The sequence below is a fragment of the Filobasidium floriforme genome (assembly GCF_021052385.1).
Source record: "Filobasidium floriforme strain CBS 6241 chromosome Unknown HD553scaffold_2, whole genome shotgun sequence".
NCBI lineage: Eukaryota > Fungi > Basidiomycota > Tremellomycetes > Filobasidiales > Filobasidiaceae > Filobasidium > Filobasidium floriforme.
In genome coordinates, this window is record NW_025763623.1 from 797,125 (window position 1) to 812,359 (window position 15,235).

Below are 15,235 nucleotides of genomic sequence, written 5' to 3' on the forward strand. Positions count from 1 at the left end.
TGGCTTTTCTGAGACGTTCACGGGAGAAAAAAGGTCATCTCAGCTTCCTATCAACCGGGGAAGCTGCTGGGATCAGACCTCGTGGAGGTGGCCGAGCACACGCGGACCTTAATCCGAAGCCCCCTCAGCCGAAGCCTTCGTTTGGGTGTCACATCCAGGTCACATCGGAATGTTTGTTCCGAGATCCCACGAGGTCGGGCACAAGGGAACCTGTCTACCGATATATCTACGGGGCCGCAAGCCACATCGAAGCTTTCAGTTCCTCTGTAACCGCGCCACGGGTTCGAAAGGATGAAGCCATATTATACGTCGTTGTCACACAAGGGAAGGTCTCAAATGGGCAGGCGGGGTCGTAAATTGAGGGTACAAATACATCATATATTGTTGAGTGTCCGTAAAGATCGTGGCGACCGTATCGATCCTACGCCCTCGGCGCAGGTGTGATCACAGCTCGCTTGTAATAGGCCTCCGCAGAAGGTTGACCGGCTCCACAAGCAGAAGTGGCGGGCAAAGACAAGTCGTGAGCCGAGTAGATGGGCGGGTATGAACAGCCAGAGACCGTAGCGAATGCAGGTACCGCAGCATAGGTGGTCGTAGGAGCCATGGCCGAGCTGACGTTGCTGGGAAGAGCGCTGTACGAGGGAGCGAGCGATGGAGGCGAAAGAGGAGGTCCGGTCCGTGTGTACTGGTACAGCCTGGACATGTCGGTCGCCACAAAGCTGGGTTCCATCGACGTCAAAGGCCAGGGGTACTCGACCGAGGCGGACGCGGGGACCTCTCCGGCACCGACACCGCCCGTCATAAAGGGCTGGTACCCGGTGAAAGTGACCTGAGGCACCTTGTTGGCAACACGTTGGCAGTGGCCTTCAGCCTCTCTAGGGTCGTCGGGGATCCAGCCCATCTGAAGACCGAGCTTGTACGACCAGAAGGGTGCGGGGTTCTCGTATCGGCTGGTCGACCCAATGTTCCAGGTCCAGAAAAAGTTGCTCTGCAAGGCATCGACACCTGCGAGATAGGTGTTCTTCAAGGCGGCGATGACGGTCGAGTTCCACTGTTCAGGTCGCATCCACTCTTCACAGCTTCCATAGACGATGCCGTCAGGGTTGTCTTTGTGGGTTCCTTCCCATCGAGTTCCACCGTCGACTTCGTTGACCCATTGACCGCAGCTGTCGAGAGTCATCAAGTTAGCTCGGAAGTCCCATGAGCAGATAGAGAATGACAATGGGTCTACGCACTCGTTCCAAGCCAAAGACCATTCACCAGTGTTGTACAATCCGAATCGGTTGGTGGTGTTTCGAGTGGAGTCGTACCACCATTCGCATCCCTTGTTGGCGATTTCCATGACGGGTCGGGTGTCCTGAGGCATCTGGAAGACGGTGTACTGGTGGACGTCCAACATCATCCTGTCGGGACCGGTACCATCTCCTCCCTGGGCGAAACCGTACCACTTGTCGGCACCCTCGAACCCTTCAAAGACCGAGAGAATGGGACCGTTACCTTCACCGACGCCGGTGAGGTTTCGGAATCGTTCGTGCATGTGCAAGTAGCTGCAAGTCCATGGGAAAATCAGCGAGAAGCGCCAGACAAGTGCTTATGCGATTACTCACAAGGATCCAAGGTTGCCGTGCGAGACATCTGCGACCCTGGGCTCGTTGAGGATACCAAACATGGGCACGACATCCTTCCATTCGGGCTGCATGATGAATTCGAGCAAGGCCTGGATGGTGTCGAGCGACCTCTGCAAGTTGGCGAGACCCATCGTACCCTTCATCCAATTGGCAACACCAAGATGTCCGCTGTGATTCCACCCGTTCTGCGATCCGGCGGCAGCGTGGAGGTCCAAATTGACTCGCAGACCGTACTTGCGGCACCATCCGAGCGCCTGAACGATGTACTTCCAAGCGACGCCCTGGAGGAAAGGCTCGCCCGGTTGCGTCTCGAGCGCCCAGAAACCGATGGGAATCCTGACCCAGGTCAAACCGGCCGCGGCCATGTTCATGAAATCGACCTCGGTTATGAACGTCTCGTAATGCCTCGTCATGGCCTCTTCGACCTTGTCACCCATGTTTCGGGTCAAGGTGTACTCGTCGACCGATTTTCCGGCGGGTCCGGTAGGGAAGTCCTCGTACAGACCGGGAACAATGAAGGGCTCCGTAACAAACCACCCTCCGACGTTGACACCGTGGATGATCTGGTCCCAGTCCCACGTCTGGTTCAGAGGTCGGGTCCAATTGTTGGGTTGAGCGTCGTTCAAGAGCGGGTTCGTCGGGTCGTAAGCCCAGGTGCCGCCATGTCGGTTGACATAGGTGATCTCGGTACCGTTGGTCAGCTTGACGAGGGAACCGTTTCCACCTCGGATGGGGCCCGTCGGTGTGGGTTCGGCAGCGGCAGACGACGAGGTCGAGGTGGGCACCATCCTCGTCGTCGTGGATCCTCCGATGACCTCGACGATAGGGACGTGAGTGTCCGACTTGTTCAGCTTGTTGTTCAGGCCGACACCGAGTCCGACGCCCAACCCGATGACGACGACACCAGCGACGATTCCAATGATCCACCACTTTTTCTTTTTCCCTCCGGCAGCTCCGGCTCCTCCCATCCATCTAGGTTTCTCGGCAAGGGCTTCTTCACCCTGGGGGTCGGTCCTCCATCCGAGATTCGGGACGCTGTCGTTGGCATCGGCGGCAGACGCACCAGCCGCAAGACCGGCTCCGGCAGCCAAAGGCGAAGCTCCCAGGACGGACGTTCGACGCTGGTCTTCTGCAGTGAGCTATAGAGTCGAGTCAAGAACAACGAGCTCGTCGTATCAGCGATCTCGCTTTTCTGCCCCGCAACGTTCGCTCTCATCGCAGACTCACACCACTGGCATAACTTCCCCGCTTGTCGATCTCTCCAGCAGCGAACCCCTTGCCGCTGTCGAAACTGGTATACGAATCGTGACGACTGTTCCTCCCCATACTCATGAAACTGGGAGCGGGCGCCATGAACGAGTCCCTCGGCGCGCCCATACCGGCGGGAGGTGAGAAGGGTGGACGGTATAACGGGTCTTGAGCCGAGGGGGAGGAAAAGGTGTTGCTGTTGAAACCTGGCGAGTCCATACGAGGGGTTTCAGGGCCGCCGCTACGGGTTTGGGAAGAGGCGAAATGGCAGATCGAGTGAAACGGTGAAAGGAAAGGCAGGAGCATACGAACGAGGTCAGTTTGAGAGTCCTTTACACGATTGCCAAACAGGACGATACGAGGTATCACTCACAGTGCAGGCGACTCGAGGCCAGAGGTATCCCTCGTGGGAAGCTCGACGTAATCCGGCTCGGGAGCCTGAGCGTTGGGATTGGGCGAAGGCATCGTTCGGTCGAATGAAAGGGTGCTGTCGTTCGATCAAATCAATATGTGATTGTGTGATGGGTAGTCCAGGAGGGAATTTGGTCTCCCAGACGATCGTCAGAGTGAGATTGCCGAGGTTGGCTTTGTAGTAGGATCAGGGAAAGGCGAGATCAAGCTAGTCGTTGGCTGTAAAAGGTGAAAGGATGTTGTCGTTCTCGTATTATCCTAGCTCTCGAGATTCAGCTGCAGAGGTTGTCGTTTCAGTCGAAAGAAATCAAAGAATCAAGCTCGTCCCGAGTTTAATGCAGAGTGCTACTTGTCGTTGTGTGTCGTCGTTGTTAAAGTAGTAGGTTGTCAATGGATCAATGGGCGAATGGCGAGGTCGAGTCTGCGTGTATTGTTGTGATCGTGTTGCTGATGTCGACCTGTCTTGGCGTGTCCCGATCGAGGCGATGTGTTCGTCGCGACGGCAGGGGCGGTCCGTATTCGTGTATATACCAAGCGATCGTAAGAGATAGATAGAGAGGCCAGAGGCTATATGACGGAAGGAAGAGTCCGTGTGCTGTGTGGGTGAGGAGAGGGGGAGACGGTCGTGGTAGAGAGTAGTATATGATCGAATTCGTTCTGGGCAAGGGCGGCGAGGGCGGAGGTTGGCTTTTTTTCCCGCTCGGTAAACAAAACAGCGCGGGAATGCTGGGCACAAAACCGGAGGCACATCAAACACAAACGTCACACATCGTCCACAGCGCCCATATGCCACCCTCACGCATGGCATCCCACCACCACCGAGAGCGAGCCGGCGTTGGTGAGCGAAGAGAAAGAGAGGCGGTGCTGAGGCCGCGCAATGATGACACGGGAGTCTACTAGGAACCACTCTCATCACACCGCCTCATACCGGTACACACCGGACGAAATCAAGCCCAACCACCCAACCACCCAGCCCGGCCCCAGAGGCCAGAGGCTGCTACGCTTGTTCGTGCTATACGAGCGGAGCGGCGCCAACATGCTGCAGAGCGTAGGCTATGATTTTGACCGGTGCATCGAAAAGAACCAGACTGCAAATACACGAAGATCCTGATCGACATCGAACATCATGCGCCTTGTTCTTCTTCCTCCCCACGGCCCAATCCGTACCCCACATGTTGCCTTTCTACGAGACTTCGAGACCTTCCATCTATCTCGGTCCTGAGACAGAAGAAATATCGCCCTTCGTTCTCGTTTCGATCGATCCATCACGAATCTGCGATCATCACGATTCCACCGAAAAGAAAAGCAGAACACAGCCCCGTCCCGCGCGCTAGTGAACCGAGGGCCGGGGGCGGGGGGACCGAAGACTCCTTGGCAAAGAAACCCTAACCGCGCCGGCCGGCCGAGGTTTCAGCGGCTGCGTGGTTTGCATCACCTGTCTGAACTTCGAGTGTTCAAGGATGTTCTACCGCGCTATAATCTTTCATCCTGTCTGGCAGGGGTTGCAATGTGAACGGTGTCAGGAGAGACATGCAGCTGTCGAGGTCGAGGGGGACACGACGGTTCAGTGACGGCGATGCATGCTATCAGGACCCAGTCAATGTGTAAGGCATATACGGGCTGGCCATCTATCTCATGGCATGTGCCACTCGATTGCTGGTTAGAGCAATGCAACCCGCAGGCGTTCGAGCGCACGATTATCTTCAGGTCGAACCACCATCCCGATCGCGTCGTTAGCTTCTGTCTGGATGTCTGTGACACTCATGCTAGCAAGTCTGTGCATTACTCGCCATATCGCTATCCTTGTGAATAGCTCGACGAACGCAAGGGCGACGCACGTCTAAAAGCATGCCGGCAATAAGTACGGCACAGCTGACGTAAAGGCGTCGATCGCGTTGAATCGGTTTTACTGGCTAGAGCGATCCAAAAACTTTTGCGCTTACTGGTCTCGCGTCTCGTGCGCTTTCCTTTTGAATCGTCGTCCGCTTCTACTCGTTGGAACGATTCGCGGGTGAAGCCGAACGAGAGCCCTTCCTGCCTCTCGCTGTGTGCACGTCGCCCCCTCACCATCGCCTAGCAACAGCATCTGTCTCTCTCTCTGTCTGTGTGTGTGGGCTCTGAGCGTGTTGGCTCAGCGGCCGGCACCGTGGAGGACCCGCCTCTCTCTCGAAGTTGACCTCCTACTCCTTCAAACGAGACGACCTACTTCGCAGACCTCCCGTCTCTCTTTCGTTCAGCCACCACCAACCCCCCACCCACCTACATACAGATAGACTTTTAGAGGACGATCGAGATGGCCCCCGTGAGTTTCGGGAGCTGGTCGAAGCAGGACGACATGGAGAAGGACAGATGGGATAGGATGGGAGAGGGGGAAGAGCAAGAGAGTTCGAGATGGAGGTTTCGCAAGGAAAAGGAGGTGTTCGTCGATGCAATAGGGCAATATAGGAGGAATTCGCACAAAGACGACAGTGGACAAGAACACGACGGAACATGTTAACTCGACGAGCCAGGAATGAAGGAATGAAGGGACCGGTCAGAAACAGGGACCTTAGTCACCGACAACATCGATCAGATAGCATGATCGTGAACACCACAGACTCTGTATGCAGATTGCTCGACATCGGATCGATTTCGACAATTACGAAGTCGAAATTTCGACTGTTATTAGCTGCACTCTGCAAGGAGAAGGATCTCGTTCGACGACCATCTGGACGAGACAAGGGCCTGATCTACCAACTCGGCCTGCGCCAACATCGACAGCACGAAGAAGACGGATCAGGGGACTACAAACACGACACGACATCAACTCTGTCTATTGCCCTATTGCTCAGCACGACGAACTCCTTTTAACTGCGTCCTCCATTTCATCTCTTCTTCCCGATACCCTTCTTTCATCCGTCCCATCTCTACCCTCCTACCTGTGGATACTCTGCTATAACAAGCTCATCTTACTGACGAGAACTCTATCTGGTCTCGCTTGTCCAGGCTCAAGCCCCCTCTACCTTCAAGCGTTTCGTCGAGGTCGGACGTGTCGTTTTGGTCAACGACGGACCTTCGGCCGGCAAGCTCGCCGTCATCGCCGAGATCATCGACCACAACAGGGTGAGTTCCGGTTGCGGCATCAACTCTGTGGTTCTTCGTGGAACGTTGGAGCTAACTCTGTTCGATCCTACAGGCCTTGATTGACGGACCCAACTCTTCGGTTCCCCGACAAGCCATCGCTTACCGACACCTCATCCTCACCCCCTACACCATCCCCGCCCTCCCCCGTGCTGCCGGTACCGGTGTCATCAGGAAGGCTTTCGAAAAGTCTCAGGTCGGAGACAAGTGGCAGGCTTCGTCGTGGGCCAAGAAGCTCGCCGCTCGGGACGCCAGGAAGAAGAGCACCGACTTCGAGAGGTTCGAGGTCGGTCTCCTGAAGAGGCAGAGGAGGGATCTCGTGAGTTCATGCAGATCGGATGAGTCAGCGACGATGAAGCCGTACTGACAATATGATTTCCGTCTGATAGGTCCGCAAGGCTTACGCCAAGGAGAAGAAGGCTTCCGCTTAAACGCGAGATGTCGTGGATTTTCTTTTTGGCCGTACCGAGTTGTGATGGAGAAGGGATGCACTGTACGAGAGACGACCGGGATGGAGAGGGAGAAGGAGCAGGGAGATGAGACGCTGTCAAGGGACGTTTTGCAGGCGTCTGTTATCCTACTCTTCGCCCTCTTGTTTTTTCTTTGCGGCGGTTCCTATGACCGTTTGCGGGATGGCTGGGGGAATACCATAACAATCAATATGTTTCCCCTCTCGATTTGCTGCCATGACGTGGTTTCAATATTGGTCGTTGGTCGCGTTGTTGTCCATCGTCACTGAGTTGGCGGAATTGGCGGTGAACATTCCGAGACAATCGCTTTCGCGCTTGTGCGATTTGTGTTTCAGGCACAACACTATTGCCAGAGCTTTGGATCGGGAGAAGGTATCGCCGCCTGACTAACAAGGGGCTAGCAGATCTGCTGAGCTGACTCAAGACATGCAAGACATCTCTCTCCTTGCTCACAGTCGGCATCGCTACAGTCTACGGCCTGCAGACTCATCGCACGGGTGAGCACAGAGTCGCAGCGCCAATTTTCTCTATAAATTCCTCGAAGGTCGATATAATTCTCCCATTACAATGGTAATCACACCGAGGAGTCCTGCGGTCACACACTGAGAAAGTAACAGATATGGCTTCTCAGCCCTCTGATGACGCAACGTGATGGCCGGCATCAGAGCCGGCAGCAGCCTGGGAACAGAAGAACTGAAGTGAGGGGGAGACGTAGAAAGGGTTCTCAATTGTCTGGGGGTTCTTGTCGCTTGTGGTTGGGTTCTAGATCGAGACGGTAAGGGTAGACGAAAAATCGATCCAGCTTTCTGAGAAAGTGGACTTCCCCTATATCATGCGATGCTTGCAGAGGTCCTGAAAGTGAGTCCGGGCCTATAGAAACGATCTAGCCAGATTCGCAGGCGAGATGTACATTTACATCTTCAGCGTAATCGTGAACGATCGTGGTGATACAGGGCGCCCGGAATGACCTTGTCAGTCTGGGATCTGGGATGATCCTTGGCTTAAGATGATCATTCTGTTGTGACAACAGGCACTAGACTGGTTTTCTCCGTCTCAACAAAGCCAAACCCAAATGCTAATGTTATTGCTACACGATGATGTCCGTCTATCCGCGTTAATACAACTCTTCATCAATGCTGAACCCTCTAACAAGTTGCGTTTCTCACATCCCAGCGCCCTGTTTCCTCATCCTCTCCTCCCGTTCCTTTTCGAACGCATCCCAAGCCTCCCGATTATCCACCCATCGTTCTTGTACGTCCATCACCCCGCTAAGACCTGTCAGACCCTGAAGATCATGGCCCATCCCTGCGCTTTGTTGGGCTGAGACGGCGTCTGAGGGGTCGACGATGATCTCATCCTCATCTCCGTCTTCGTCTTCGTCTATCGGTCGCACACGAGCTCCTTTGGGAGGGATGTAAGCGTATCCGATTGCCTTGTCCAATAGTCGTAAAAGCTGGAGCATCGACCGCTTATCCTAAGTACCGTCACGGCAACACGCCAGAACATCAGTCTCATCGTCCTATCGTCTTGACTAATACCGCCGTGTTCAAGGATGTGACTCACCTCGACGGCCAGCGTCTCGAACCCTACCAACCCGTAATCCTCGACGAGCTCGCAGATGACCTTGTTCAGCTTGACGTACTTCTCTCCCGCCCGGTCGTTCTTGAGCGATCCGGCGAGGTATTCGAGGTCTTGTACTTCGGTATAGTATTCCAAGTTGAACGCTATGGTCGAGTCGACACCACACAGCGGAGTCAGGAGAATGATTTCGGCAAAAGGTTGACTTGTGAACTCACGCAGGTCTCCATACTTGGTGACGAGGTCCATCTTGCTCAACACGTTCACGTGCGGAAGTTCCAGCTGGAGCATGGCCCGTAGAGCGAGGAGGAGGACCGAGATGTACTTCGAAGCGTCGGTAATGTAATGAGCGTCAGAGAGGTGGACGGCTACTATCTGCGAAGAACGAGGAGCAGAGTTGCAGATGACGAGATCGAAGTCAGATGAAAAGTCCATACAGCGAGTGATGAGTGAGGACGGCCGACGCACCCGGTAATCCATCTTGGTCAACCTCGTGACGATCCTCTTCAGACTTTCGTGATTCGTCCACAACTCCACCTGCCCCGGCGTATCTATCACGAAATACGCCGGTCCCCTGCCTTCTCCTCTATTCCTCTCGATGAGCTTCTCGAACCCTTCTTGTAACCAGTCAAAGTTGGCTTCGAGGTATTCCATGGCATAGAGCATGGCTCCGTTCGGACCGAGCTGGTTGTCGTGCATGATCTCTTCCAGCGAGATGAGGTCGTTCAGGTTGAGGGCGCAGGGGTAAGGAGGGTTGGGAACGGCCGGATCGAGGTTGATGATCGCTACAGGTCGATCGAGCGCCGTGAGGAACTGCATCGATTTCGTTCAGCATCAACGTCAAGCTTCAAGTCGAGGACCTTACAAGGGTTAAGTTCCAGCGTCGACTTACCTGATGCATGCCATGGCAGTAGGTCGTCTTGCCCGCTCCTGGAGGTCCCGTCACGAGCTGAGCAAAGGCTGCCATCGTCCAGTCTCCTATCGGTGCTTCGTTTGGTTATGATTGGGACGGTCAATGTACTCTATTTCTTTGTTCCAGCTTGAATCCGTTGTTGGGCGTCTGATTGTGAGACCGATGTTGAGATCCTGGTAGCCGTTGGCAATCTTTCTCTGGTCGATCGTCAACATTTCGAGGCTCAAGGGAACGGCGAGGACCGACAAGCCGGTCCACACGGACATCGAGGTATAACCGTGGATTCTACCCATGAACAAGGTCCAGGTTTCTTCAGGCCATTACCGAAGCCCTGGGTTTCACCGATGCATCGTCGGAGAGCAATACGTGTTCGAGCCTGAAGGCGATAGCAACATGGCAACGTAAAAAGAAAAGGATTGCAAAAAGTAACCCAGTGACCAAATCGTAAGACTGCTGTGTGAGTTGCTTTCCCCCCAGACTTTTGTTCGTAATCAATTGTTTGAGTTACTACTTATACCTTCAGAATGTGGCATGAGTACCAACATTCCTACTCAACGTCTGGGCAGTTGCTCAAGGGTGACTGATGACAGATCGACCCTGATCTCATGGCATGTTCAGCTAGCTGCTGATGCCTACATGCCTTGACAACAAGCCATGTAGCCACCCTCTTTTCAATTTTGCGCGCAACGGTCGCGTCGAGGGATGAATCACGACGCGTAATTTGAGCACAACGCGCCCACAATTGACGAACTCTGAAGAGGTAGACCTTGGTTGCTGCTGATCTGGCCACCTGCATTCGCACCTAGCCAGCTAATCATTCACCTGACTAGTTAACGAGGCGGACCGCTCCCGATCCGATGTCTTCACCCCCATCTTCACCTCAAGCCATACGGGCCGAACCGGACTCTCCACCGGCTCAACACGACAGCCTATCCATATTCACCCCCGTCAAACGAAATCCGGGGAACCCCCTCTTCCTCCCTTCACCCAGCTCGACGGCGAGTCCTTCACCGGCCAAACGACCCAGACTAGATTTCGGTCGAGACCGGAGCAGTGCAGAAGCTGGACCGTCCAGGTCTCGAGGTGTTCCTGCCTCTGCTCGTCCCCGCGATAGCAATGGCGATCGTGGTCGGAACGATCGTCCACTTGCTCAAGAAGCCCCGGAAGACATCCTCGCTCTCTTTGACGACTCTGACGACGATCGCTCAGACCATGGTCTCAACCGTGCGAATCTGACTATCCAGCATGGAACGGAAGAAGGCGGGCTGAACGGGAACGCCATGGATCCTTATTCCATGGGGAACGGAGCCGGGACTTTGATGGGCAGAGATCTCGGCATGGACAGGGCTGGGTCGGACAATGAAGCCGACGATAGAAAAGGAGGAGAGAAGAAAAGAAGGGTGATGCCCAAGATGGACCACGACAGGTGAGCATCCCGATACATCTCGTCCATGCGCTTCTTGGAGATCTGATCGAGTTTCGGAATTGAACTATACTCTACCAGGTTGCTGGACAAGAACGGGTTTCCGGCATTGATAAAAGAAGCTAAGCGGTTTAAAATCAAGGGCAAGGGTCACGAGGCGAGTCCCTTCCCTCCTCTGCCTTGATGACTATAACTGGAGAGCTCTAGCTGATCTTTAATCCTTCCTCACCTCTTTCCTGCTACAACCTCGACCTCGATCTCGGCCGCGTACTGTAACGCAGGCCACGGACCTGTCGAACCTGCTCGAGATGTACCGTCTGTGGGCGCACAAGATGTACCCAAAGATGACGTTTGGAGATACGGTCACCAAGGTCGAATCGCTCTGTCACAGTCGGTTGATGAGCGTGAGTCGGCCATTCTCCGATGACTGCTCGAGATATTTCCAGAGGTACGGATTGTTGATGCGGGTGTAACGAATGTAGAGCACGCTCAGTCGGTATAGGGAAGAGGCTAAACGGGAAGCCGAGGAGAGAGATCGACCGCCAGCAATCCCGCTCGAGTTGAATGCCAATGAAGATGAAGACGGGTCGAGGGAACGGGCGGTTGGTCGACCAGCCGAAGAGGATCACGAGGACGAGGGTCGGGCTTCCTCGCCCTCGATCCCACGGGATCTGCAGGACAATCCCTTCCTCTCACCACGGTCTAGAGCGAGGATGGCCCTCGATCGAGCGAGGCATCTGGGGTTAGATGTGGGATCATCTGGCGAGCGACCGGGCTCGCCGCCAAACGAAGAGGAGGAGGACGAGGAGATGGACTTGGACGCCGTGATCGCCGCCGCCGAGGCTGAAGCTCAGGGTCTGGCAGGACAGGGAGGAGAATCGTCGGCTTCGAAAGGAAAGGGTAGAGAAGAGCCAGTCGATGCTGGGCACGATATCCCGCCCGAATTCGAGGACGACGAGGAAGACTGGGCGGCGCTGGATGGTATGTAATGTGACGATGTATGCGGGTAAAGTCCTTTCCGCGATTCCATACAACTGTTTCGTAGCATATAATATAAAAAATTCTACGTAAATGTGGTCTGTGCAGAACGCTGCGTCTCGGTTGGCACACTTCAAATCAAGGCAATCTTGGTCCGCTTGACGCCACCCCGCCAATTCCTCAAACCTCCTGCCTTTTTCGTTGCTTGACCCCGTTGCAGTCTCGAATAGGCGGTCAACAAGTGAGCGGGCAAGAGGGGCAACGTTGGCGGAGCTTTCCAAGGTTCAGGCGGGGGCGATTTAGCTCTCGGCTTTGCCGGGGTCGTCTTTGACGTCGAGTCCTGTTCCATCTTGGCTTCCGGGGTAGAGACCATGTTTTCCGCCTGGTTTGGCTCATCGTCCGTCGCGTCCACCGGCTTCTCATCCCTCTTGCCATCCACCTGCATCGGCTCGGCCTGACCTGTCTGTTCCTCTTCCATCGCATCCGGCCGACTTGCTTCAGATGCCGCTAGCAGATCGATCCTCTTGACTCCAGCGGCGGCGTCCCTGATCTCGAGCGCGGCGACGCAGAGCGAGCGGACGGATTCGAAAGCCAAGAAACCTAGGACGTCCATGACGTCTTCGTTCGGTTTCAGGTCGAGGTACGCCGTCGTATTCAGAAAGTCTCGAAACCGTTTGGCTGTAGGATCGGCCCGATATAAGCCAGAAAGACGCAAGCTGATTCCAGCCGGACGAGACGAACCTTTTCGGTAAGTGAATGATGCCTGTCGACATTCAGAGTAGAACACGTATTGTTCTTTGGACATTCGTCTTGTTACCGAGTCCGCTTCCTATCAAACGTCCACCAGCTCGACAATCAGCTTGACGTCGCCAGAATCCCGGGCACAATCTGCGACTTGCCCTCAGTCGCTGCAAGCTATCTTCGTATGCCTCGAGCTCATCGTCATCCTCTTCCTCGTCGGGTGCCGCACCGTTCTGTCTTCCCGGCAAGTTCTTGAGGACCTCGGCGAACGGAGTCAGGGGTTCCCATGGCAACTTGATGACTTCCTTCCGAGGCGCCTTTTTCTCTACCAGACGTCATACACCGGGTTCAGCCGTGAGCTCATTCTCGCTATGTAAAGACGATGATGAAGCGAAGTCTCACCGACGAGATCATCCTCCAGATCCTCAATCTCCACATCCGCACCTCCCTTTGTCGCGCTGCTTTCCTCCTTTCTCGCCGTCTTTCTCACTTCCTTCCAAGACAAGTACGTTCTGAGCCTGTTCACTCGAGCCCGATCGTCACGGATAAGGTAGATGACGTCCTCGATTGTCAGATACCGGGCGTTCCGCAGATAAGAGATTGTCCGTGCTCGAGTGGCCTGAGATATTTCGGAGCGGGTCGAGCGTAGGTGAGAGCGAGTCGGAAGGGTTCTACCAGGAATTGGCGGCTTACGAGCTCGATCATCTGACTGCGCACCATATCCTCTATCAGGTGCACCGACTCCTCGGCTGGACTTTGGATCTCTCCAAAGACATACACCTGTCACTCATGACACCATAAACGATCAGCTCGCCGATCAGTGGATCATCGGCGTCCGGCCCGGGCATGAACTCACCATCTGGGCGATCTCGGCCTGATACTTGTGCTCTACCGGACCCCCTCCCCCTGTCACTTCTCCTGCCGCACCAGCTTTCATACCGGCCTTCTTCTTGCCACCTTGCCCATCGTTATCCTCCCCGCCCGAACCTTCTTCCTCTTTGTGGTTGTTGTTGTTGTTATCATCCCCATTCAGAGACCCGGCCGAGAGTCGTCGTTTACGAGCTCCTCGTTTGGAGGGAGATGGCTTGGGAGCGCCGGGGCGTTGGGTTTGCAGAAAGGCAGACATGGAGAGACTCGTGATACGATTGTCAATCTGGTATTCGAGCTGGGCTACAGGTTGTGTAGCTGTATGGCTGTAGCTATCCAGAGGGGTTCCAATGGAGTTGACGATGTGATCGATGCAAGTGGGTTGCTGCTGCTCGATCCTCGCTTGTTTCCACCTCGAACACGCGATGAATGGCCCGGCCCGAACAGCGTTTCATGTCGATCGCAGTAGATGACTCGAACCAGTATCAGGCAGGACGTTGGGCTTATTCGAAGGTATTGAACACCCGGACAGATCATGAGGATTGTACAACAAATGAGGTGAGAAGGGTAGTAGAGGGTTGTACAACACAGGTCGACATTCGTTTTCAAGTATACAAACGCAAGAGCCATCGTCCATGATCTGAAGCGCAAGCCTTGGAGCCGTGACGCTTTCAATTCAACATGATCTCACACTTTCAAGCCTTCCAACTCCAATCGTAGGTAGAGAAGTTGACGGTCTGGGTAGTAGCGGCACCGTTGACCTTGTCGCGCTTCGACCCGGGATGAACCGAATTGGTCGGTGCGGCCGGGTTGGCGGCGACCGAGGTGATCGTCACCGAACCTTCGGGGAAGATGCCCTCACTACCAGGATGGTTCCACATGGTAGGATCATCCGACAACCCAGTAGGCTTGACTTGTCCCTCGGGTCCTTCGGGTCCGTGGGGACTATCAGGACCATCGGGACCCCCGTGATCATCGTGACGACGGATATGGGTGGGAGGCTGAACGGGAGGATGCGTGGACGCTCCACCCACAGTGACGGTGTGAATACCGTGCTTATCGGTGTAGGTCCTGGTGACACGGCCATTGTCATCCTGACCTCCCCTTCGTGCCACATGTCGCTCGCTTTCGATAACAGGCTTTCGCACCTCGAGGGAAGACCTCTTGCCAGGTTTGCCCATCTGTACGCCCACCTGGTCGGACGTGTCTGGGACGGCGGTAGGGTTCACGACCACGGTCTTGGTGACGTCTGTAGACCAGACAAAGGTGCTAGTCTTGTCATTCACTGTCGTCGTGTCGACGCCGATCATGGCGTAACTGTGGACAGTAGTCACCGCACTGGCAGGCGGGTTGGCTTCCGCTACCGGAGCCGCGAAGGCGGAGGTGGTGAGGGCCAAGAGGGTCGTCAAAACCGAGATGAGAGTTGAGTGTTGCATGATATGGTTGTAAATCACTAGAATGGAAGTTTTGTTTGACTAAAGTAGATATACTGGAGAGACTTGCGTAGACATGAGGAGTATAGGGTGAGGAATCCTACAGTCGACCCTGGTATATATAGACGGCTCGAGCTCGCCGCCTCGGCCCTGATTCCCTTGCTGATAGTCGTACCAGTCTCCCGAGTTCCCCTTGTCAGACAAAGGGAAAGACTCGAGTGTAAAGGGAGAAAAGGGGGGGAACAGGAAAACGAGTTACAAGTCTGTTGATCATGATATCACGATACCTTTGACGGGTTTCATGGCTCGTCATCGATGAAACATGCAAAACAAAAGAGAGACGGTGATGATGCCGGCACAATCTCGGCATTGTTTCGGAAGCAAATTTGTCCGAAATCAAGAAAGTTGGGCGAACATCTGGGTCG

The 15,235-nt window shown here is 54.8% G+C and overlaps 6 protein-coding genes across 6 annotated transcripts; 2 read left to right on the top strand and 4 right to left on the bottom strand.

The window, feature by feature from the left end:
- Positions 1-253: 253 nt before the first annotated feature.
- Positions 254-3,467, bottom strand: HD553DRAFT_98890 (glycoside hydrolase superfamily). Its single transcript, XM_046184649.1, has 5 exons — positions 3,250-3,467; positions 2,856-3,117; positions 1,608-2,767; positions 1,236-1,547; positions 254-1,166 (listed from the first exon to the last, which is right to left on the bottom strand). Exons 1-5 carry the CDS (start codon positions 3,339-3,341, stop codon positions 422-424), a joined length of 2,571 nt encoding a protein of 856 aa, XP_046039671.1. The 5' UTR covers positions 3,342-3,467; the 3' UTR covers positions 254-421.
- Positions 3,468-5,268: 1,801 nt separating this feature from the next.
- HD553DRAFT_304433 (putative 60S ribosomal protein L14) lies at positions 5,269-7,084 on the top strand. Its single transcript, XM_046179008.1, has 4 exons — positions 5,269-5,589; positions 6,273-6,389; positions 6,463-6,726; positions 6,797-7,084. Exons 1-4 carry the CDS (start codon positions 5,581-5,583, stop codon positions 6,836-6,838), a joined length of 432 nt encoding a protein of 143 aa, XP_046039672.1. The 5' UTR covers positions 5,269-5,580; the 3' UTR covers positions 6,839-7,084.
- An 857-nt stretch (positions 7,085-7,941) lies between these two features.
- On the bottom strand, positions 7,942-9,787 carry HD553DRAFT_304434 (cytoplasm protein). The gene is made up of 5 exons (XM_046179009.1): positions 9,348-9,787; positions 8,924-9,268; positions 8,674-8,830; positions 8,441-8,601; positions 7,942-8,351 (listed from the first exon to the last, which is right to left on the bottom strand). Exons 1-5 carry the CDS (start codon positions 9,420-9,422, stop codon positions 8,040-8,042), a joined length of 1,050 nt encoding a protein of 349 aa, XP_046039673.1. The 5' UTR covers positions 9,423-9,787; the 3' UTR covers positions 7,942-8,039.
- HD553DRAFT_304435 (replication fork protection component Swi3-domain-containing protein) lies at positions 9,788-11,855 on the top strand. Its single transcript, XM_046179010.1, has 4 exons — positions 9,788-10,794; positions 10,873-10,948; positions 11,073-11,195; positions 11,274-11,855. Exons 1-4 carry the CDS (start codon positions 10,226-10,228, stop codon positions 11,778-11,780), a joined length of 1,275 nt encoding a protein of 424 aa, XP_046039674.1. The 5' UTR covers positions 9,788-10,225; the 3' UTR covers positions 11,781-11,855.
- Positions 11,856-11,902: 47 nt separating this feature from the next.
- HD553DRAFT_258635 (putative transcription factor TFIID subunit) lies at positions 11,903-13,399 on the bottom strand (the record flags this gene model as incomplete). The annotated part of the gene is made up of 7 exons (XM_046177385.1): positions 11,903-12,151; positions 12,299-12,447; positions 12,511-12,594; positions 12,665-12,835; positions 12,913-13,129; positions 13,204-13,290; positions 13,367-13,399. Coding segments are annotated over 7 exons (990 nt in total), but the record flags the coding sequence as incomplete, so codon positions are not given.
- A 673-nt stretch (positions 13,400-14,072) lies between these two features.
- HD553DRAFT_360517 (uncharacterized protein) lies at positions 14,073-14,813 on the bottom strand (the record flags this gene model as incomplete). Its single annotated transcript, XM_046183955.1, has 1 exon — positions 14,073-14,813. The coding sequence occupies one exon, from the start codon at positions 14,811-14,813 to the stop codon at positions 14,073-14,075; it is 741 nt and encodes a 246-aa protein (XP_046039676.1).
- Positions 14,814-15,235: the final 422 nt, after the last annotated feature.